We start from the raw sequence: 22770 nt of genomic DNA, 5'->3' as shown, positions 1-22770 counted from the left end.
GCTCGGCCTCCCTCCCCTGTTTGCACGCACAGAGCCCCCTCCCCCAGCCCCCCTCTGTCTCTCTCCTCCCTGCATGTCCGGGATAGGCGGCTCCCATCCCCGAGGGCGCCTCAGCTGTGTGCACCGCGCACACGGGCCGCTGCCAGCCGACATTGGGGCATACAGCGAGACTGAACACGTAGACATGCCCGGAGCCTGAAGGCCGCCAGCTGTAAGTATCCGGGAGAGAGGGAGGGACTAGAGGGGGGCCGGGGGGTGTGTAGGGAGGAGAGTGGACATTGAGCTGGGGCACTGCCATGGTGTCCCCAGCGCCTGTTTACTTCCTCCCCCGGCAGAGGCAGCGGCGCCTTTCCTCACGCCAACTTGTTTATCTGTAGGCTGTACCGCTCGCTATGGAAGTGCGGGAGTAGCGGAGCCCACACATGTCGGTAAGGGGGCTGTCATAGGACTGAAGGGCACCGTGTTTCTCGCTGGCCCTCCGCGAATGTCATTGTCACGTTTGTCATTTTCCTGATCCCCCGCACTGACAGCTCACAACTTTGTAGGGCGGCGGGCTCTTCCGTTCCTAGACGGACCCACTATTGATTGTCATTGCTCAGATCTGTCTTTATACTCTGTGTGTGCTGCCATTGCTCGGCTAGACGATCACTTCGCCTGCTGTGCCCAAGAGCTTGCAGTCTGATTGCAGCCCGGGGAGCACGCTGCTGTAGCTGGGCACATGCCAAGCCCCGGGGCCGCCGATCCGTGCTCCAGCTTTTGCTGTGAATCATCATTCCCCTCACTCCACAACTTTTCCCTCATCCTCGGCCATTTCCACTAACACAAGCTCTTATGAAACCGACGACTCGCAACTTCCTGCAGAGCTGATCCCGGGATCTGCCCTGACCCGGAGCGGATCTCCCCGGCACCCCTCCCCTGTACACTCTGTGGGGGGGGGGATACACCACCGGACAATGATGGCTTAATTTCATTTCTTTATGTCTACATTGAAAGCCAAGCTGTTTATTTCCTCTGTAATGACAGCAGGGCTTGGTGGGCGGGGCTCCAACTAGTTGGCTGACGTCATCTAATATATTCAATATTGCTTTATGTTTTATTAATAGCTCACTTCTTTCCTGTCAGCCCAGTTAACCCTTGCGGGAACCCTGTGACAGCACTGCTGGATGACAACTTGGGAGGAATGGTGAGGTCTTGGTTGTCGTGTAGGAGAGTGGGGTGCCTGCTGCTGATCCTCATCTGCCCACTGTTGTTTTTTTAATTATAGTTTTCTTTCACTCTTCCTTAGTTGAATATGGCAGGGGTGGGCAACCTGACACTCCAGCTTTACTGAAACTACAAATCCCATTATGTCTCTGCCCCTGGGTGTCATGCCTGTGGCTTTCAAAGTCTTGCAGTGCCTCATGGGACTTGAAGTTCCACCAACAGCTGGAGTGCCCAGGTTGCCTAAAGGGTCTGCTGCTGTGCCTCACTCTTCAAATCATGTGTTGAAATGGTTATACGTGGGAGGACAGAACCAAAGAGAAGAGGGGGAAAAAAATAATCACATTTTTCTCCATTCAGTGTAATGGCTCAGCTTCAATTCAGAAAACAAGATTTCCTATAATGGATTCTGCTGCACACACGTTGAGATGGAGGGAGGAATGAATGTGATTTGGACTCGGTGAAACGTGTGGTTTACTGCAAACGCTTTTTGTGGTTAACGCTTCTAGTGTAGATAAGGTTGTCTAAAGGGCTCCGCGAGCCCACTTCTTCTCAAAATAGACATTTCCGTTAACAGTCATCAAAATCATTTTACATTCTCGTTTCATGTCTTATTTATTTACCTGTTGTTGTTCTTTGAGAGCAATCAGTCATCATGTGCTTGGGCAGCTGTATCCAGGATATTTCATTACATTCTACATTGTTGGCCAAAACAACTTTTCTTTTCATGTGTGTATGTTTCATAATATTCATGTGTGTGATGTCTGATGTCATAAATATGGGCATTTCCTATCTATCTATCTATCTATCTATCTATCTATCTATCTATCTATCTATCTATCTATCTATATATCTTCATCTACTGAACCAAACCCGACAATGGATTTAGCGGAGCCCACACATGTCGGTAAGGGGGCTGTCATAGGACTGAAGGGCACCGTGTTTCTCGCTGGCCCTCCGCGAATGTCATTGTCACGTTTGTCATTTTCCTGATCCCCCGCACTGACAGCTCACAACTTTGTAGGGCGGCGGGCTCTTCCGTTCCTAGACGGACCCACTATTGATTGTCATTGCTCAGATCTGTCTTTATACTCTGTGTGTGCTGCCATTGCTCGGCTAGACGATCACTTCGCCTGCTGTGCCCAAGAGCTTGCAGTCTGATTGCAGCCCGGGGAGCACGCTGCTGTAGCTGGGCACATGCCAAGCCCCGGGGCCGCCGATCCGTGCTCCAGCTTTTGCTGTGAATCATCATTCCCCTCACTCCACAACTTTTCCCTCATCCTCGGCCATTTCCACTAACACAAGCTCTTATGAAACCGACGACTCGCAACTTCCTGCAGAGCTGATCCCGGGATCTGCCCTGACCCGGAGCGGATCTCCCCGGCACCCCTCCCCTGTACACTCTGTGGGGGGGGGGATACACCACCGGACAATGATGGCTTAATTTCATTTCTTTATGTCTACATTGAAAGCCAAGCTGTTTATTTCCTCTGTAATGACAGCAGGGCTTGGTGGGCGGGGCTCCAACTAGTTGGCTGACGTCATCTAATATATTCAATATTGCTTTATGTTTTATTAATAGCTCACTTCTTTCCTGTCAGCCCAGTTAACCCTTGCGGGAACCCTGTGACAGCACTGCTGGATGACAACTTGGGAGGAATGGTGAGGTCTTGGTTGTCGTGTAGGAGAGTGGGGTGCCTGCTGCTGATCCTCATCTGCCCACTGTTGTTTTTTTAATTATAGTTTTCTTTCACTCTTCCTTAGTTGAATATGGCAGGGGTGGGCAACCTGACACTCCAGCTTTACTGAAACTACAAATCCCATTATGTCTCTGCCCCTGGGTGTCATGCCTGTGGCTTTCAAAGTCTTGCAGTGCCTCATGGGACTTGAAGTTCCACCAACAGCTGGAGTGCCCAGGTTGCCTAAAGGGTCTGCTGCTGTGCCTCACTCTTCAAATCATGTGTTGAAATGGTTATACGTGGGAGGACAGAACCAAAGAGAAGAGGGGGAAAAAAATAATCACATTTTTCTCCATTCAGTGTAATGGCTCAGCTTCAATTCAGAAAACAAGATTTCCTATAATGGATTCTGCTGCACACACGTTGAGATGGAGGGAGGAATGAATGTGATTTGGACTCGGTGAAACGTGTGGTTTACTGCAAACGCTTTTTGTGGTTAACGCTTCTAGTGTAGATAAGGTTGTCTAAAGGGCTCCGCGAGCCCACTTCTTCTCAAAATAGACATTTCCGTTAACAGTCATCAAAATCATTTTACATTCTCGTTTCATGTCTTATTTATTTACCTGTTGTTGTTCTTTGAGAGCAATCAGTCATCATGTGCTTGGGCAGCTGTATCCAGGATATTTCATTACATTCTACATTGTTGGCCAAAACAACTTTTCTTTTCATGTGTGTATGTTTCATAATATTCATGTGTGTGATGTCTGATGTCATAAATATGGGCATTTCCTATCTATCTATCTATCTATCTATCTATCTATCTATCTATCTATCTATCTATATATCTTCATCTACTGAACCAAACCCGACAATGGATAATTTTTCTGTGTGACGTGCAATAGATATTGTTTTTTTTAAATAATGTGGACTCTTATAATGCCCTTGTTACATTATTTGTTGCCTTTCTGCATTTAAACTCCTGTTATATAATGTCATATAACTGGTTATCAACCCCGTAGCATTATGCAGTTACAAAACATATACTTTTTCTTTATAAGTTTATTGAATATGTGATGTGCATGTTACAAGATTAGGTGACTCCTTTAAAACATATTAAAAAAAAGATAGAAAACCAGCCTAAGAAGTAAAAAAGAAAAAGCCTACAGCCAGGTATATGACTAAGATGCAACAATATAGCAACAGTTTTCCACTTAATATCATCCCTTCTTATTTCATGTACCCCGGGATGGCATGACAACTGCTAATGCACTGTACAGCACTCTATGGGAGATGTGGATCTTTGATTTGCATTGCAAATCCTTTATTAAAGGTCCCATGCAAGGTATAGTTGTTTCCATGAATTGCAGTCATATGAAGCTGTACATAAAAGCCGTCTTGTTTGAGAGAGGAGAATGTATATACTTTAATGTATCTTTAATAAGACAGAAAATGATTCTATCTTCAAGGTGCCTGTGCGGTGCTGAAATGGTTAACTGTCACTTGGGCACGTGAGGTGCGTTGCTCGTAGCTGAAACTAGCAGCTTGCATTTCAGAAACCGTCTACGAGGAGCTTCCAAACTTGCCTAATCCTTTTTCTGCTTATGATAAACTCGCACGTAATCATATAAGAATGTTTCAAAAGGGTTCGCTAGTTTTGAATGCTGCTTTTTTTTTCTCCAAGCACACACTGAAATCATCTTGTAGCATCCCTCTGTTAAAATAATCCAGAGAGGAAATATCATTGAATGCAGATAATCTCATTAAGTTGATGTATTCATGGCTGTACAATGCATAGCGAGCACTTTGTGGCAGCAGAGTAGTATGTCAGTCACGCTGTGTTAAATGTAATTCCTAGGTCAATTAAGTGATCTTTAAAGTTTTGGTTCATGAGGTTTTTTTTTCTGTCTCTTCTCAGGCATCAGTGTTCAATGGATCCTAAAGATCTATTAAAGCCGCCAAGTGGATCCCAGGCTGTGAAGACTGCACATTACACTGACAAGAAAGGGAACGTGATTGATTTATTTACAAGCTATAGAGGTGGAGCCTGTGTGAACATTTCCACATCTTGTCCAACCCCACCTGCTTCACTGCCAGACACACGGCAGCAACTACAACAGCAGGAACCGGCTATAACAGTGGATCCAGCGAATGGTCTGGGTAATGTGCCTCAGCCAGACCTGTCCAAAGCCGTCTCCCTTTCAATGGGACTTTATATGGGTGAGCCAGATACAAAAGTAATGGGAAACGAACTTGGTTACCCTCAGCAAGCTCAACTTGGAGTGCCAGCAGGAGAAACGGACTTCAGGCTGCTCGAAGAGAGCATTGCCAGTCTTCAGGCAAAGTCATCTGTCCCAGAGAAGGTGCAGGAGGGCCTTGAAGATAAAGGAGCTATCAAATGTGACCTGTCCGCCCAGCCAAGCCCTTCTGTGCAGGGTCAAGGGAACAGCAATAACAAGTTGTTTCCTAAAGACCAAAGCACCTTTGACCTTTTACAGGATCTGGATTTGCCCCCAGAGTCACCCAGGGATATAAAGGATAATCCATGGTCACTGGACCCTTTATTTGGAGATGACGCTGTTGACTTGCTATCTCCTTTGACCACTGATGACCCTTTTCTTTTGAGGTCAGGTTCAGTCAATGAAGACTGCAAACCGCTCATTCTTCAAGATTGCACACCAAAAGTAGGGGACTTAGTGCTGCCAAGTACTGAAATGCTGATGTCTCAAGTGAAGACTGAAAAGGATGACTTTATAGAGCTGTGTACTCCTGGGGTAGTGAAGCAGGAAAAGTTTAGTCCCATTTATTGTGGTGGCCATTTTTCTGGATCTGGCCTTTTTGGTAACAAAACATCAGCCATCTCTGTGCATGGCGTCAGCACTTCAGGGGGACAGATGTACCACTATGACTTGAACACTTCTCAACTGTCTCAGCAGCCGGATCAGAAGCCAATCTTTACCTTGGGCCAAACTCTGCCTACCATTTCTGAGGCTTGGAATAGGTGCCATGGGTCTGGGAATGAAAACCTTGCATCTCCAGGGAATTTAACCTATCAAAGCAGGCCTGTGTTTTCCAATGGCTACTCCAGGTAAATAGTTTTTTTTTCTCTCATAACTGTATATCTATGCAGCTTTTTGTTATTTTAAGTATTTTTTTATTTTTTTGCTCAAATGAAAATTTGCTTTAGTATAGAAGATCTGTAAATGCATTGAATGGCATATAGCATTTGCACTGTGGGTGTATGAGCTGCCAATGTAAAAAGTCGTATCCTAGTGCGGGGAGTGCAGAACTTATTGTCAGGTTTATCAGAAGGTTAATTTAGGGCCACAATTTGAGCAGTTATCTGTTTATATTTATCCCTTAAATGAGGAAATGGTCTAAATGTGTTGCGAATAGATCTTTTTCTTGGTCTTTGCTGTTCTTGTATTCTTCTCAGAAGGGATTGGGTTAAAGTTCTCGAGTGGTGTTGTTACCTGGTAAAATTCCAGTGTAATGTTCTGGTACAAATTGATGTTGTCGCTTGGTTTAATTTTCAAAATTGGTTAATATTACACAGGGGAGATTGCATATAAAATGTGCAGTGAACTGTTTGTTTTCCCCGGCCGCGTCTTTTATGAGTGTTTTGGCAGAATACATTTAGTACGTTGACGCTGCACTTTGCTAAAAATCAACCTTTAGTTTTATTTTTTCTGCAGCGTGTTGGCATTTTAAAACTCCTGGCTTATTTGCTGTCATATCTTGCACTTATTTAGTATTCCGTTACTGTGATTATATATGTTTTATTGATTACACTGAACTTGGAAAACAGCAGGTGCTTCTCTCAGCCCTCTAAGGAAATCCTAAAAATATCAGCAACTAAGCAGTATTGGAGGAGTCTGTAACGTGTCATTCATCACTAAGAGAGGCATATAGGCTCCTTTCAGCAGAAGGGGGTTTTATGGTGGAGGGATTGGAGGAGTCTATAACGTGTCATTCATCACTAAGAGAGGCATATAGGCTCCTTTCAGCAGAAGGGGGTTTTATGGTGGAGGGATTGGAGGAGTCTATAACGTGTCATTCATCACTAAGAGAGGCATATAGGCTCCTTTCAGCAGAAGGGGGTTTTATGGTGGAGGGATTGGAGGAGTCTATAACGTGTCATTCATCACTAAGAGAGGCATATAGGCTCCTTTCAGCAGAAGGGGGTTTTATGGTGGAGGGATTGGAGGAGTCTATAACGTGTCATTCATCACTAAGAGAGGCATATAGGCTCCTTTCAGCAGAAGGGGGTTTTATGGTGGAGGGATTGGAGGAGTCTATAACGTGTCATTCATCACTAAGAGAGGCATATAGGCTCCTTTCAGCAGAAGGGGGTTTTATGGTGGAGGGATTGGAGGAGTCTATAACGTGTCATTCATCACTAAGAGAGGCATATAGGCTCCTTTCAGCAGAAGGGGGTTTTATGGTGGAGGGATTGGAGGAGTCTATAACGTGTCATTCATCACTAAGAGAGGCATATAGGCTCCTTTCAGCAGAAGGGGGTTTTATGGTGGAGGGATTGGAGGAGTCTATAACGTGTCATTCATCACTAAGAGAGGCATATAGGCTCCTTTCAGCAGAAGGGGGTTTTATGGTGGAGGGATTGGAGGAGTCTATAACGTGTCATTCATCACTAAGAGAGGCATATAGGCTCCTTTCAGCAGAAGGGGGTTTTATGGTGGAGGGATTGGAGGAGTCTATAACGTGTCATTCATCACTAAGAGAGGCATATAGGCTCCTTTCAGCAGAAGGGGGTTTTATGGTGGAGGGATTGGAGGAGTCTATAACGTGTCATTCATCACTAAGAGAGGCATATAGGCTCCTTTCAGCAGAAGGGGGTTTTATGGTGGAGGGATTGGAGGAGTCTATAACGTGTCATTCATCACTAAGAGAGGCATATAGGCTCCTTTCAGCAGAAGGGGGTTTTATGGTGGAGGGATTGGAGGAGTCTATAACGTGTCATTCATCACTAAGAGAGGCATATAGGCTCCTTTCAGCAGAAGGGGGTTTTATGGTGGAGGGATTGGAGGAGTCTATAACGTGTCATTCATCACTAAGAGAGGCATATAGGCTCCTTTCAGCAGAAGGGGGTTTTATGGTGGAGGGATTGGAGGAGTCTATAACGTGTCATTCATCACTAAGAGAGGCATATAGGCTCCTTTCAGCAGAAGGGGGTTTTATGGTGGAGGGATTGGAGGAGTCTATAACGTGTCATTCATCACTAAGAGAGGCATATAGGCTCCTTTCAGCAGAAGGGGGTTTTATGGTGGAGGGATTGGAGGAGTCTATAACGTGTCATTCATCACTAAGAGAGGCATATAGGCTCCTTTCAGCAGAAGGGGGTTTTATGGTGGAGGGATTGGAGGAGTCTATAACGTGTCATTCATCACTAAGAGAGGCATATAGGCTCCTTTCAGCAGAAGGGGGTTTTATGGTGGCTGGCATTCTGATCAAAATGGGTGTTTTGGTGCTAAAAGAAATCATGGTCTAAAAAGGATGTTATAAAGGAAAAGCTATACAATGGTAATGTGGAAGAAGTTTGTACTCCATTCTAACTTTGTTTGCTGCATTCTTGTTCCTCGTCACTGGCTCAAAATATTACAGTTTAAAGGCCACACATTCGTTTAGAATGGCGAGAGGCTAGAACGTAAGACTTTTTTTTTTTTTGGTCTTTGTCTCAGCTAGGAGATTTATTCTTTGCATTTCTCTTCGAGGTCACTATCATGGGGACTGAAAGTGAAAGGAAATCCCAAATGATGAGTGCATAGTGCATGTCCAGTTATAGGTCTGTTGTGGTGCGTTGGCAGCTCATTCAGATTAAGGAAACCCACCACATCGGACCGGATATGTAAATGAGCTGAAAGAGGGGCTTTTCATTCATTTGGAGAGATATTGTGTCACTGCCTGTTGTGTCTACAGCAGGGCTGGACACATTTCCTGCCTAACTTTTGAGGTTTTCTCTAGTTGTCTTAAAAAAAATGCTGTTGGCTCCTGAATTCCATATTAATTTGTCTGTTCCCGATCTACAGGACAGGAAACAAAGGAAATACTCCACAACCCTTGGCAAAAATAAACCTGACTGGTGGTTTAAACTGACGCTAAACTCAGGAGTTAAACCTTAAAATGCATTCAAGCACCTTAACTATTAACAAAAATCATCCCTGAATTGGTGCTGACACTGTCATTCCTTCTGCAGGGTGGCTACTTCTGTTCCCCATGGCCCCTGTGTGTGTTGTAAAGTAGTCACCTCTCCAAGCTCACTCCCGTGATGGAGTACAATCTCTTGTTTAGTTTACTAATTTGTATTGATATTGTAGTCCATCACAGGAGTGAGCTTGGAGTGGTGGCACAGGGACCATGGGGAACAAAAGTAGCCACCCTCCAGAAGGAAGGACAATGTCAGCATGAATTCAGAGATGATTTGAGGATCTACAGCCGAATGATACACAAAAGATATAAATTTTTGTTAATAGCTAGGGTATTTGAATGTATTTTTAAGCTTTATCTCCTGAGTTTAGTGTCACTTTAACTGTACCTCAAGCAAAATATGTCTGATAAAAGTTTAGGAATGTTTATCGCCTTACAATATTTGAAAATCACCCAAAGTAAATATTTACTACTGAGGCTGCATTCTTAGGATTTATCTGTTTGCGTCATATAGATTTTTAATCCTATGGCGGGTCTTTTATATATTGATTTTCTAGCAGACCCTGGGTATCAAAGTCCCGCTCTACATTGCCTGCACTGATATGACACATGGATGTTGTAACTAAGAGACTGAGTGTAACCAAAACAGACTTTTGTCTGTTTGTGCAGACTGGCTGATGCCAAGTTTATTTTATTCACTTTTTTTTGTCTTGACTATTTTGTTGACGCTAAAAAAAACCCATACTACATATTGATTGTATTGCTAGGTCTGTTAAAACTTAAAGGCTTCCACCATTGTCACAGCAGACATTAAAGTAAACCTGTAGTCAGAGGGCACAGGTTAAACTGCTACTGGCTCTGTATGATAGGGAACTCCGGGTGCTTACCTTTTGGATTTGTCTATTTGTAGGTATCCACCCCCCTTCCTTCCCCAAAGGTGTAGTTCCACTTTATAGGAAAGCTCCACTTGTGGTAAAAATAAATATGATCACATATGAATTGATACGGAAGCCATTTTGTAATAGTAATTGATGTGACTAAAAAAATATATTTCCATTTCAGTCTGAAGTCGCTGTCATTTCCTGCTTGTGTGATTGACTCACTGATTTTTATCAGAAGCCTCATCTTCAAGTACATTTTAGGCATCCCGTGAAATAGAAGTTTCACACTCGCCAAGTCCCCATTCACACCTAGGCGTTTCGTTGCTCAAATGTAGGCGTGACAAAATGCTCAAGGCGAGGAATCTCATTCATTTCTATGGCTTCTGTTCGCACCTGAGTTTTTTGTCGAAAGGAGAAAAACTCCTGTCACTGGAAAAGGTATGTGAACTACTTTTTGGCAGGTTACAGCACTCTTTGGTCTCGTAGAGTTCAATGGGAAACTTTGTGTGACAAAACATGCAAAAACTATTTCAACTCAAATTTCCAGGCGCTTCCCATTGAAGTCTAAGAGATCAAAAAGCACTGTAATCTGCTAAACAGTAGCTCATGTACTTTTTTCAGCGACAGGCGTTTTTCTGCTTTTGACAAAACACTCAGGTGTTAACAGGGGCCATAGAAATGAAGGGGATTCCTTGACTTGAGCGTTTTGTCATGCTTCGCTTTGAGCAGCAAGGCACCCAGGTGTGAATGGAGGCCAAGGCTCATCTACTTAAAGGAGAATTATGAGGCGGGTGATTTTTCCTCAGCCTCATAATCTGAGCCGACCTGTGACAATGAAACTGTCACAGGTCGGCTCAGTAGATCGGGAAGTGAGCAAACACATACCGGCGTTTGCTCACTTCTCGATCTATCCCTGCAGAGAGCCTGCAGGGATTCCCCCCCCTCCCCGCTCCGATCCTCCTGCGCTGACTGGCGGAACGGACGGGGAAGGGCACAGCTGGCTCTGTCTCTGTTTAGGCAGAGCCAGCTGTCAATCCCGCAGCTGGGTGGATCTCGACAGCAATGTCGGGATCCGTTCCAGCTGCGGCGTCTAAAGTTCGCGGTATACTGAGCTTTCGGTGACGGGAGAACGCTAGTTTGTGTTCTCCCGTGACCCTTAGGAGAACTATGGGGACAAGCCCTGACCCCATAGTTCTCCTTTTAAGGGATTCAGACACTTCAGCTTTCCTCAATAGACCACTGAAAGTGTATCAGGTGGTTATAATGAAGGCTGACCCTCCTAATCAGGTCTGGAAAGGATATGGTAAAACAAACAGCAAAAGGTAATGGCAACAGTGTTTTTAAACCCAAAGTAAAATGTAATATATTGCAGCTTACCATTCTTAAATGGAGAAGCTGCTTTAGTTTTCTTTTTTTCAGGGTTTTGTACCTTTTTTTTTATTTTCACCTGGTAATCCTGCAAATAGCACACCTCCTGTTCCTGGATGGCAATGCTCACTCTACTGTATCTATGGAAGGAGCTATTGTTGCCACCCAGGCTGAACTTCAAACATGTGTTCCTCTGTTCACCTCCATTACATGAGGGATGATAGAACTAGTAGTTTACACATTAGATAACATTGTTTTATGCTTCCAGATAAGTTACCAGGAATTGACAATGAAACTGCATTGCGTTTGCTGAAAATGTTCTTATTCTGAGAAGTGAAAACCAATGCAGTCAAGGCATCTAAGGACTAGAATGCTGAATAACATTTCTTTGGGGGTTTAGATACACTTTTTAAAATCCTTGCTGTGTACAAAATCACCCAAAGGGAATTTTTTTTTTTTTTATCAACCAAAGTGGAGTTACATTTTAAGCTTGATAGTTGATAGGCCAGTTACTATATTGGTGTCAAAAAATACGGTTCTAAATCACTTACAAGTGCATAATAAGGAGGGTGGTGAGGGGAACGCTGAGCTAGAATTTTACAAGGAGGGTTCGAGAATTGCAGGTACTTTTTATTTGCTGTATATCTGGATCTACTGGTTGTATAGACATATGTTTTTATACTGAACGCAAACTGTGCATATGCATTTTTTCCCTATATTGTCAGTTTGAATTTCCCAGCTTTACATTTAATATGTTTACACATTATACTGTATGTATCACTTAATTTGTGTCCATTCATGTAACAGGGTCAGTGATAGGCCACATGCCACTGATAGGGGACCGTGACCTCTAATGTATATCTACAGCAGATGCTGTATTTATAGAATAGACCACAGTCATGGATTGACTTCATGAAATGTGTTTTGTAAGCCAATGTTTCCCATGTTCATGATTACCACTAAAAGGTCATGTTGTCATTACGCTGTGCAGAATAACAACTGGGCTAATTAATGTAAAAACGTTACTAATAGGTACATTTGTGGCTATTATTTCCTACTGGAAAATATGATTTCTCAGGGTCTCCAAGGGATGCAGTTGGAAGTTATATGTAGTGTGGGGCTGGAATCCTGCAGATCGCAATACCTGACTTGAATGTACAAGGCATCACAGTGACTGCTTTTTCCCCTAAATGAGGCCCTCACAAGAGAAATGCAGAGTGACAACATTCTGAAAATGCGAGTTGCCAATTTCTCTGGAAGGTTTTTAATACTCTTATTTACTGACTTGAAACAAGTATTCAGTAAGTGGAGTCCTGGTTTCTACACTTTTTCCAGGCCAGTGACTTTAATTACCATAGCCAGAAGGGGTCAGCCTGATAGCCAAGCAATTAGCATTAACAGAACAAGGTACATAAAAGGGCCTTCTTGTTTCTGGCAGGACAGGTTTCTTTTGCCTCCAAAAAATGGACCCAAAAAAAGTGAGGTCCCTGAAAAAAAGAAAACACATCTGGTCCGGAAAATGGTGTGAACCTGTCCGCAGTTCCAGTGCATTCCAGACCAGACAAAATAAGACGTGAAGTATTTCTCTGGTCTGGTCTGGAGCTGACTGCGCTGTGTGAACAGGGGCCAGAAATAGCATAGGGATACATTAGGATGCATTTTGGGTCCAGAAACAATCTGGTCTGGAGATGATCTGGATGTTGTGTGAATGACTCCTAATACTTTCCTCTCCTGATCCTCACGTTCTCTTGAAGAATTATGCTCTCCGAGGACTCTTCTGCACTCAACACACTTCTGGGGATGTGAAATGCCTGTCCCCCACTGCATGCTGTGATTCCACCCAAAGATCCCCTAAATTAATTACTGTGACTTTAGTGACATTGGGGCCTCTGGATGGATCCACAGCACACAGTAGGGGACTTCTGGATCAGGTACAGATTCTATGGACGGCATAGCTCTTCAAGACAGTAGACAAGAAAATATTGGTAGCTATTAAGATAAATGAATTCCACCCAAGGGTATGCCAAGACCCTAAGGGGAGGGGCTTTCAAGAAATACTAGGAGCTCTCTTATTAGGTATAACATTTCATAGATTCATTTATTGATATAACATGATGTTTAAATAATTAAAATTCCATTTTGTAAAGCATGATTATTTCATAGCATTATTATTTCATATGTAATATTGGCATCACATGATTCATTTATACAGCATGATTTGTTCATTCATTTAAATTCATTCAAAATAGTCCCTGTAGGGACAATTTTGAATGAATGAACAAATCATGCTGTATAAATGAATCATGTGATGCCAATATTACATATGAAATAATAATGCTATGAAATAATCATGCTTTACAAAATGGAATTTTAATTATTTAAACATCATGTTATATCAATAAATGAATCTATGAAATGTTATACCTAATAAGAGAGCTCCTAGTATTTCTTGAAAGCCCCTCCCCTTAGGGTCTTGGCATACCCTTGGGTGGAATTCATTTATCTTAATAGCTACCATTTACCAATTGGGGTGTGAAAACATGCTCTCTTACACACTTCTATTCCAAAGTACACGCCCACTAAAATGTGTTTCTAAGACAAGAAAATATTAAGTGTCTTCTTTTATGTTTTTGGTGGCGACAAACTTGCTTCAAAGGAAACCTGTCGTAAGAGAGATATGGAGGTCACAAAGTCACACTACTTTAAATATATGCTTCTGTTGTGTTTATGAAAGTCTTAGCAGTAACTGTACTCAATATAAATGACCGGATAAATAGATCTAAACTAGAACATGTAGAAGGAAAAATAGGTACCGTATGTGTTACTCGAGGCAAGAATTGTAAATGGTGGAATAGGAAGCTGAACATATGCAGCAGTTGTAGCAATCACATGACTTCAAGGCCACAGGCATTGCCTTTTGTTTAACCAACTCCAGACCAGATATTGTAGCTAAACAGCCAGTCGAGGACATGCTCCCAACACAAACCAGCGGCAACGGCTGTATATATACACATGTGGCAGTCTGGCATTAAAGAAGGACTCTGGGCAGAATAAAACTTAAGGGCTTGTTCACACCAATTGCACTGCGTTCCAGAGCGGTAGCATGCTCTATTTTTTGCGTTTGCAGTGGAACGGAATGCAGGCAATGTTTTGCCACGTGTCCGATCGCACTGCCGGACGGGGGCGTGACTGCGGTGCCATTGACTGCAGTGCACCGCCACGCCCCTCCCGCCCCAGAACGCAAGGGGAAGTTTTGTGATCGATTGTGGTGTGTTCCAGCAGCTACCGCTCTGGAAGGCACCACAATTGGTGTGAATGGGCCCTTACTCTTTCAGTGCAGCTACCCCTGCATTGCAAGGCTTAAGTGCTCACTTTCATATAGGGTCTAAAATCACAAAGATATACTCGCCTGAACCTAGGACTTGCCTGGCCGCTAGGCCAGTCCCTGCAACCTCTTCTCCCCCTCCACTCCAGTGATGGAATGTCTCTCGGCGTCCTCAAGTCAACTACACTGTATTAGACGTGATGATTCACCGATCATTAGACCTCCAGGAAAGAGGGGGACAGAGGCTGCAGGGACTGGTTTAGCAGCCAAATGGGAGGTTTGGGTGAGCATATATTTGTTATTTTAAACCCTAGTGGCAAAGGAGCACTTAACCCTTGGAGTAGCCCCACTGCAAGGGTTACTTTTAATTTTGCCTCGAGTTCTTCTTTAAAGCTCAATGCAGAAGAATCCTACCGCACTCCTTACTGGTATGTCCCTTGTAGTGGGTGCTGAAGTGAATGCGGATGGCGCTGCTTTAGAGCCAAATAGTAAAATTATGTCACCAGCATACCATGGTTCAATTTTCAAGCAGTGATCATTTTATTGATGCACACACATCTTGTCACATTGCAATGTTTTGGGGCCACTCAGGGTCCCTTCATCAAGCATCAATAAAATGATCACTGCTTGAAGATTGAACCATGGTGTACTGGTGACATACTTTTACTATTTGCTTCTTCAAAGCTCAACACAATGCTGCCACATAATGTGTACAGCCGGGGGCTTATTGTATTTGAGATATCCGTTAAAACAAGTCAATTTCTAAGGAGAGCACCGTTACAAATTATTAGCTTTACCCCCCTTCATACCAGCATGCAGAAAATTAAACCACCGTGGAGTGGTTTCCATGTTCCTAAAATATTTCAGGGGCGTTTGTACACTCCTGGCATTTAAATTTTTTGTTTGTTCATTTTAGAGCAGAAAGTACTGGAAGCAGGTTTTTTTTTTTCAAAATGTTTAGTCTTGTTTCATTTATACACTAATAAAAACACCACCAAAAGAAAGCTCTAGCTGTATTTATAACATTCTTTTGGGTACAGTGTTGTCTAATGGAGTAATTGTCAGTCAAACTATCTCAGCACTAAAAATTGGTCTGGAAAGGAAGGGGTGTAATATACTGGCTGTGAGGTGGTTAGGCTTCTACTGCTCACAAGGAATAGACATTTTTCCTGTACTGCACTGCATGGACTACAACTGCATCAAAAACAGAATTGGCTAGTATGTTATGAGGCCGTAATCTGTGATTTGGAATGAAAGTAAATGTAACTCCCACCATAAATGTTCTGAACAAAACCCTGACTTGTAGCACGGTATCATAATCTATATAAGTGCATTGTATTTCTCTTTGTGGGTGGGTGGATTTTGCTGACTGTGTACTTGGGACCCAAACACTGAAAAGCCGAAGCGTGTACACAACACGTGTAATTCCTCAGATAGCTACTTTGTTCTCTTGGCTGTTGTGAGAATTTTATAGGAGTGGCAGTAAGCAATGATTTGCTTACTAAAGAGTTCCCACCACCTAAGGAAGTGTGGGTCTGGTGACAATCTGATATGAGATATATTTCTCACTAAGTATAGAGATGATGCCATGGGAACAGTTACAATTATGTTTTTGGGGCCTCTACGCAATGACATGATTCTGAACTGGAAGCTAAGGCCTCAATTACACACAACACAAGAGCACAATTGTATGTTGCTTACATACGCGTATGTATACACATATACGCTCGTATATGTGCGTATATGCGTGCGCTATATGTAATCCCAGAATGCATCATTCGTAATAGTGCGAATGAACTGTATTCGTAATGGTGCGAATGAACTGTATGAGCGTACATGCATATACGCGCGCAAAAATGCATATATGCACGTAAAATACGGAGAAATACGCTGCCCGGACGCATCTCGGTTCCATTCCGGTTTACGATACGCAAATATACGGCTCCATACGCAGCTATGTGTATGGAGCCGTTTATTTGCATATGGCACAATACACGCGGTAGTGTGAATGAGGCCTATTAGTGTATTTTATTGATTATCTCAATCTCTAGGCATGAAGATTTCCATTTGTTTAGGGCACTGAGGTTACAGATTCATTATTAAAGTTTACAACTAAAAGAAAGTATACTGTTTTTACGTGTTAGAAATTGGCTCCCATGAAGCAGTAGGGACTTCATAAGCATATTGCATTTCTTTTGTCACCACCTACTAATTGTGTAACTGGTTTTAAGCTACAAATTTCATCTAGTACCATGTTGAGGGTCTTGCAGAAAAGGGTGGTAAGAGGATGCTGATATTGGCGGGATTTGCCTTTTGTATATGCTTTCACTAAAACTAAAGGGTGGTGTTTTAACGATTGCACTTGCAATGAGTGTAAAAATTGCCCACCCGGCTGAAGCACCTGCAGAAAAGGGTGTTTTTTCCAAGCAGAGTTTCACACGGGCTTTTTACTATTTCAGGGGGAACCTGATCGGAAGTCCGATGTTAGTCTATGGGCAGCCGTATTTACACCTGGTTACCATCGGCTCTGGCCAGGTCGAGAAAAACAAATGGATCAGAGATCTGTTTCGCCGCACCTGATCACACTGGATCGGGGGTATTATTATCATACAGGATTTATATAGCGCCAACAATTTGGATGTAAACGGAATGTCCATCTGTTTAGATCTGGCTGCCCATAGACTAACATGGGTCTGGTAATGTCAGTGTTTTCCTCCATTACGAGATTACGAAAAAACTGCACAGACACCGGTGTCACAGCGGGGACATTCGTTACGATCCTTACTGTGATTTCTTAGAACATATTGCTTGTAAAAATAATGCCATCCATTTAATGTATGCTGGAAAATTTCAGACAATTTTCATTGGGGGAGTTGGTCATTAAAGTTGGCTTTAAAGCCCAACTCTGAGCACTAGACCAAAAAAAAAAGAAAACCTTGCAGTGGGTGTCCTCCCCAAGATAGCAAGGTCTAACTGTTAAGTTTAGGGGTGCAGGGATGGTAAGGAGCAATACTTCCCTCACTCCTCACTCTGGCAGGCTCGCTTCATCTGTGCAGTTGGTCTGCTGTAGCCTCCTCTCTAAGTCCCTGCTCACACCGGGGCATTTTGCCGCTCAAAGCTAAGCACAACAGAACTCTCAACACAAATAATCACATTCATTTATATGGACCTGAGAGTTTTGTCGCGAGCTGTAAAATGCTGAACGCTGGAAAAAGTATGTGAGCTTTTTTGGCAGATTACAGCGCGTTTTAATGGAAACGCCTGGAAATGTGCAATATAAGCATTTTGCGCATTTTTGTCCATTGACCGCAATGTGCAACAACACCCTAATCGTAAACATGCGTGAAAACACTGATGCCTAAGTGTGAACAGAGCCCAATGTGCTCCCAGCTGTGGACGCTCGCTCACCTCCTCCACATACATTGCAGGGTTAACAGCCCAGCTTTGCACATGATGATACAGAGGGCCCACAAACAGCCCGTAGCTCCAGGGAGAAAAGCAGAGCACTGGAGCAGGAAGGGGAATGTTTGGGTTAAGGTAAGTAATCTGTCCTCTTCTTGTACCCTATTAATCAATGAGCATTTCATCTTTGCGGGGGCGGCCACTGCAGTGCTTTTATTGTCTTGTGCCCAGAGTTTGGCTTTAAAGTGCCCATATAGTGCAACACTGCCCTGATCAAACTTGGCCCCATACTTTGTGGTTGATTTTTCCTCTAGGTATACATATGGCTATAACCAACAGATCAGGACACTTAGTGTGGAGACAATAGAAGTGGCTGTACAAAGACTACAGAGTAGAAGATGAAGTTCATTACAGTTTTATCATTCCCATGCTTCCTGTCTGTTTGCTGAGCAAATATTAATCGGATATCAGATTTTGTTTTGTCGTGTACATCGGTTAATGATTACCAGATCATTTCTGAAATGGCCTAATCCTTGCCATAGGTAACCTGTGTATAGGACCTTGCGATCATTAGCAGTCTGAGTATGTCAAAGGAGATGGGCGCTTTCTATCGGAAAGGCAAACAGTCTTGTGATCAGAACGCACTCTCGTCCCAATTGATTAATCGCCTCTGCTGTTCTGTTAGGTTTTTCTAATTTATTGGTTTCTGATTATATGGTTGTCTGCTTCCTTTTAAGAGCTACCCGGATGGTGGACGTTTTATTTTTTCTTTGGGTGTGAATGCATTTTATGCCATTTTGTTATGAAGGATTTAACTGATAATGTGGTGCAGTACAAGCCTAGCGGAGAAAGCGATAAACACAATGGGACATATTAAGCAACAGTACAGAGAGCATTGATGGACTGTGACCCACGGCAGCCACAGTTCAGGACTATTTTATTGTAAATCATTACTCTTTTAGCATTCAACAAAGTCGGATACATGTTCATTTAAAATCATTGTTGACTTATTTTGGATTTCATCTTTAAGGCCTTGTTCACACCAAGCGCATTCCAGGAGCAGTTATAGACCGAATCAAAACTGCATCCAATATATTCCAATGGTATTTTGGGCTCTAGTTTACACCGAAGCGTTCAGTTCCAGAGCATGTAAAAAAAACTGCAACAAGCCCTATTTTACCTGCTCTGGAACGCATGCAAACACATCACAAATGCATGCAAACGCCTTGGAACGCACTGAAAGCCCATTTTAAACCAAAACATTGAATTTTTTTATTTTTTACACAAAAAGGCTTGGAACGCATCAAAAACACAGCAAAAAACGCGGCACAGCCCACTGCACTGCGTGTGCAGAAACTCGTGCAGATCTGGTCTGCATTTGGTGTGAACAAGCCCTAAACAATAGTAAATGTTCCCCGCCGTCCCTTGCATAGTGCCCAGCCCTGCTTAGTTGAACGAGCAACTAAGTTATTCTACAGATAACATTTAAACGGGAAATTACTGTTCTGAAATATCATGGCTGGACAGATATGACCGTGTTGTAAGACACTTGAAGACATGAAGACACTTCATGCACACTAAATGCAATCTACTTTCTTCTACTGCGTCACTTTGACAACCCAGCATTGCTATAATAAAGCTGTACTCTCAGCACATATGAAAGGTCAGGCGACATATAAACTTGACAGTAGTGCAGTAGTGTAAAGCCCTACCACTAAGTGTTATTCATTTTTACTGAAGTCCTTTGGTGGACGCAATCATTTTCCCTGCCATGGCATACTGAATAATGTGGGATCTGACATTCCTGTCAGTAAAAATGAAAGTTCATATACATGCCTCAGGCTTTAGCAGTAACCACTACTCCCCTTTTGTCAGTGCATGGCATATAGATCCGAAATCTGTAATAAATCACCTAACTAAAGGTTATGTAAAAGAACAGAATCTATGTTTGCATTCCAAGACTACCGGTAAAAAAAGTAAAAGCATCTCTTTTGAGCTAGCTGGTATTTTGGCCAGTTGAACAACCTCTTTGCGGCCTTGAACCTAATGTACAAATTATGTCACAGAGGGGCAGGCAGTGACTTGAATGACAATGTGGTTTGCCTTGTGTGTTTGTATAATGAAAGCAGAAGTAATTTTTCACTTTTTGTTAGGTTACCCATGACACTTGGTTAAGGAATTACTGTTACATTATGTGACATTATACTACGGGACATTGTGTTGATATGTAGCACTTTAGAAACCACTTCATGATGGATTTATAGCAAATTTGATGAAACACATGTAGGGCTGCACCTAATGATTATTTTCATAATCGAGTAGTTGCCCGATTTATTTTTTCAATTTAATCAGATAAAAATAATTAAATACCATCCTTAATTTTAAAATACAATATACCAATGCAGTGTTACAAACATAAAGTTTACTTCAGAATAAAACTGCATGCACAATTTTTTGCCATCACACTGCACTGGAACGCACGGCATTGTGGTACCGTGCGTTCCATTGTGGGCAATCACACTCCGGGTGGAAGGCACTTTTGAGGTGTCATTGAAATGAATGGCACTGCAACTCACCTCCCACAGCAGAATTTGCAGGCTGAAACCGAAAATTACTTTTTTTTCCCCCACCTTTTTATTTATATAGATATATATCTAGATATATATATATATATATATATCTAGATATATATCTAGATATATGTATATATCTAGATATATATAGGGCTTGAAAAATTTTAGGGTGTCCCACCAGTCAGTCAAAAATGTCACCAGTCAGTCAGCATGACCGGACTATAGCCTTGCAACTTATGTAAACATTTTTTGGTGACAGATAGAGCTTTCTTTTAGAGGTATATAATCACCACTGGGGGGTGTTTATTTTTATTTTATTTTTACTATATGATGAAAAAAGCTCAGTGAATGTAAAAAAAAACAAAGTTTCCCCTACGTTATGTTATAAAACATTTATTCTTACCCATATTTTTGGTAAAACATAAAAGACGGGGTCACGTCGTGTAAATAAACACCAAACATGTCAAGCCTTAAAATTGTGTGCGCCCGCAAAAAATGACCACACTGAAAATTGCCCATAGACGCTGTTACCGTTCATTTTCAGTTTAGTGTTATCTGTAATTAATGGCTCTAAAATTATTGCTCTCACTACGACGTTTGCGGCGATATTTAACATGTGCTGCACAATAGGCGCAATCGTCGTTTTCGCACGTAGGCGCACCCGAATCTGCGTGTGTATGCGGGGGCGGAGACTTAAAAAAATGTTTTCTTTTTAAATTTTGTTTATGCTTCTTTATTTTTTTTTATGATTCTTTAATTTTAGTATTACTTTTTTTTTCTTTTTTAAATACAGCTTTATTGCTATTACATGGGGGGCTAAGAAGCCCCCTATGTAATAGCCAATTTACATGACAGGTCCTCTTTATGGAGACATCAGGGGTCTCCAAGATGCCTAATGTCACCTAGGGACCCCCAGAGAAGCTGATGAAGCAGAGATCGTCTTCATCAGCTTCTGTAGCTGGAGAGTGACACTGAATGCAGGAAGTGATGTAATCACTTCCTGCATTGCGTGACTGAGAGAAGATCAAAGGGAGTTCTTATACTTAAGATCCCTTTGATCTCCGGTCACAGAGCCGCGCCGGTCCTGGCTGCATCGGGCACAGCAGATTTCGGGACCGGCAATGGCAGTGACAGCTGCTAATACAAGCGATCGAGTGTCTCTAGAGACGCCCGATCACTTGAATGTAAAGCTCCCGGCCGGCCGTGTAATTACACCGGCTGGCCGGGAAGCTGCTCGTCGGGCTCCACCGTCCTCTGGTCGCGGACGAGTGGATTTTTCAAGCCCTGTATGTGTGTGTATATATATATATATATATATTATTGTGAGCACGTAGCACTTGAATAGCTTTAGCCAGGGAATGACAGCTGCCAGTGGCAAGACTCCGCAGACGGCAGATGAATGTACATACAGCAGGTAGTAAGCTGGTGCAATAGCCAGCCTGCTATTGGCCATTTTCAAGTTGCAATAGCCAATAGCAACCCACTGCTTGCTGTGCCCTCCTCCCAGCGTGGAGGAGAGAGCTAGGGGATCCAACCAACTAATCAATAATGAGAATAGTTGACAACTATTCTCATTAATCGATTAGTTGGTTGCAGCCTTAGTATCACAAATGAAGCAGGCAGGAATTCAGAGCCAAAACTACCCTGCGTCAACATGTTAAAGAGGTTGGAAGGAATACACTATACTTCTGGCACAGAAACAATTATTATTCAAATTTGCAATGTGTTTAAAGGGATAAAACATGGTGAAATGGGCATGTACTGCAATTATGTATGACATTTTTTTTTAAGGTATGTGAGGTATGATGTCACAGAACACAGTTGGGACTTTGTCATTAACTAAAACACTATTTTTTTTAAAGTCATCTTTATCTGAATTCAATGAAATTTGAAAATCAGTCACATGGCTAACAATAAAGATCCTTGTGTAAAGCGTCACAGATTAAGCCTTATGTGCACTTTTGACTTTGCATTAAAAATGTCCTTATGTGTTACTAACCAAGTGATGATTTTCATCAGAACAGATGCATTTTGTTATGTTCTAGTATAGGAGATTGGTTATGTTTCTCTTTTATGGACAAGTGTATCAAAAGCCAAAGCTTAAAATGATGGATTTTCACTCACTTCAGTCCCGGTGATGGTCTTCACCAAGATAAATGGGGAAGGTGAATATCCTAAGC

General features: G+C 42.5%; 1 protein-coding gene across 1 annotated transcript in view; it reads left to right on the top strand.

Annotated features, from left to right (window-relative positions):
- The first annotated feature begins 6 nt into the window (after window positions 1-6).
- Window positions 7-22770, top strand: part of NR3C1 (nuclear receptor subfamily 3 group C member 1) — a 187800-nt gene continuing 165036 nt past the window's right edge. Inside the window, exons 1-2 of the mRNA XM_018562858.1 lie at window positions 7-211; window positions 4795-5964. Of these exons, the coding sequence (XP_018418360.1) occupies window positions 4808-5964 (1157 nt within the window). The 5' untranslated portion in view covers window positions 7-211; window positions 4795-4807. The remainder of the gene's footprint in view (window positions 212-4794; window positions 5965-22770) is intronic.

This window comes from Nanorana parkeri, unplaced genomic scaffold (assembly GCF_000935625.1).
Source record: "Nanorana parkeri isolate BGI_ZX_2015 unplaced genomic scaffold, ASM93562v1 scaffold607, whole genome shotgun sequence".
Classification (NCBI taxonomy): domain Eukaryota; kingdom Metazoa; phylum Chordata; class Amphibia; order Anura; family Dicroglossidae; genus Nanorana; species Nanorana parkeri.
Note: the sequence above shows the minus strand (reverse complement) of the source record. Positions and strands in the feature narration are given on the sequence as shown.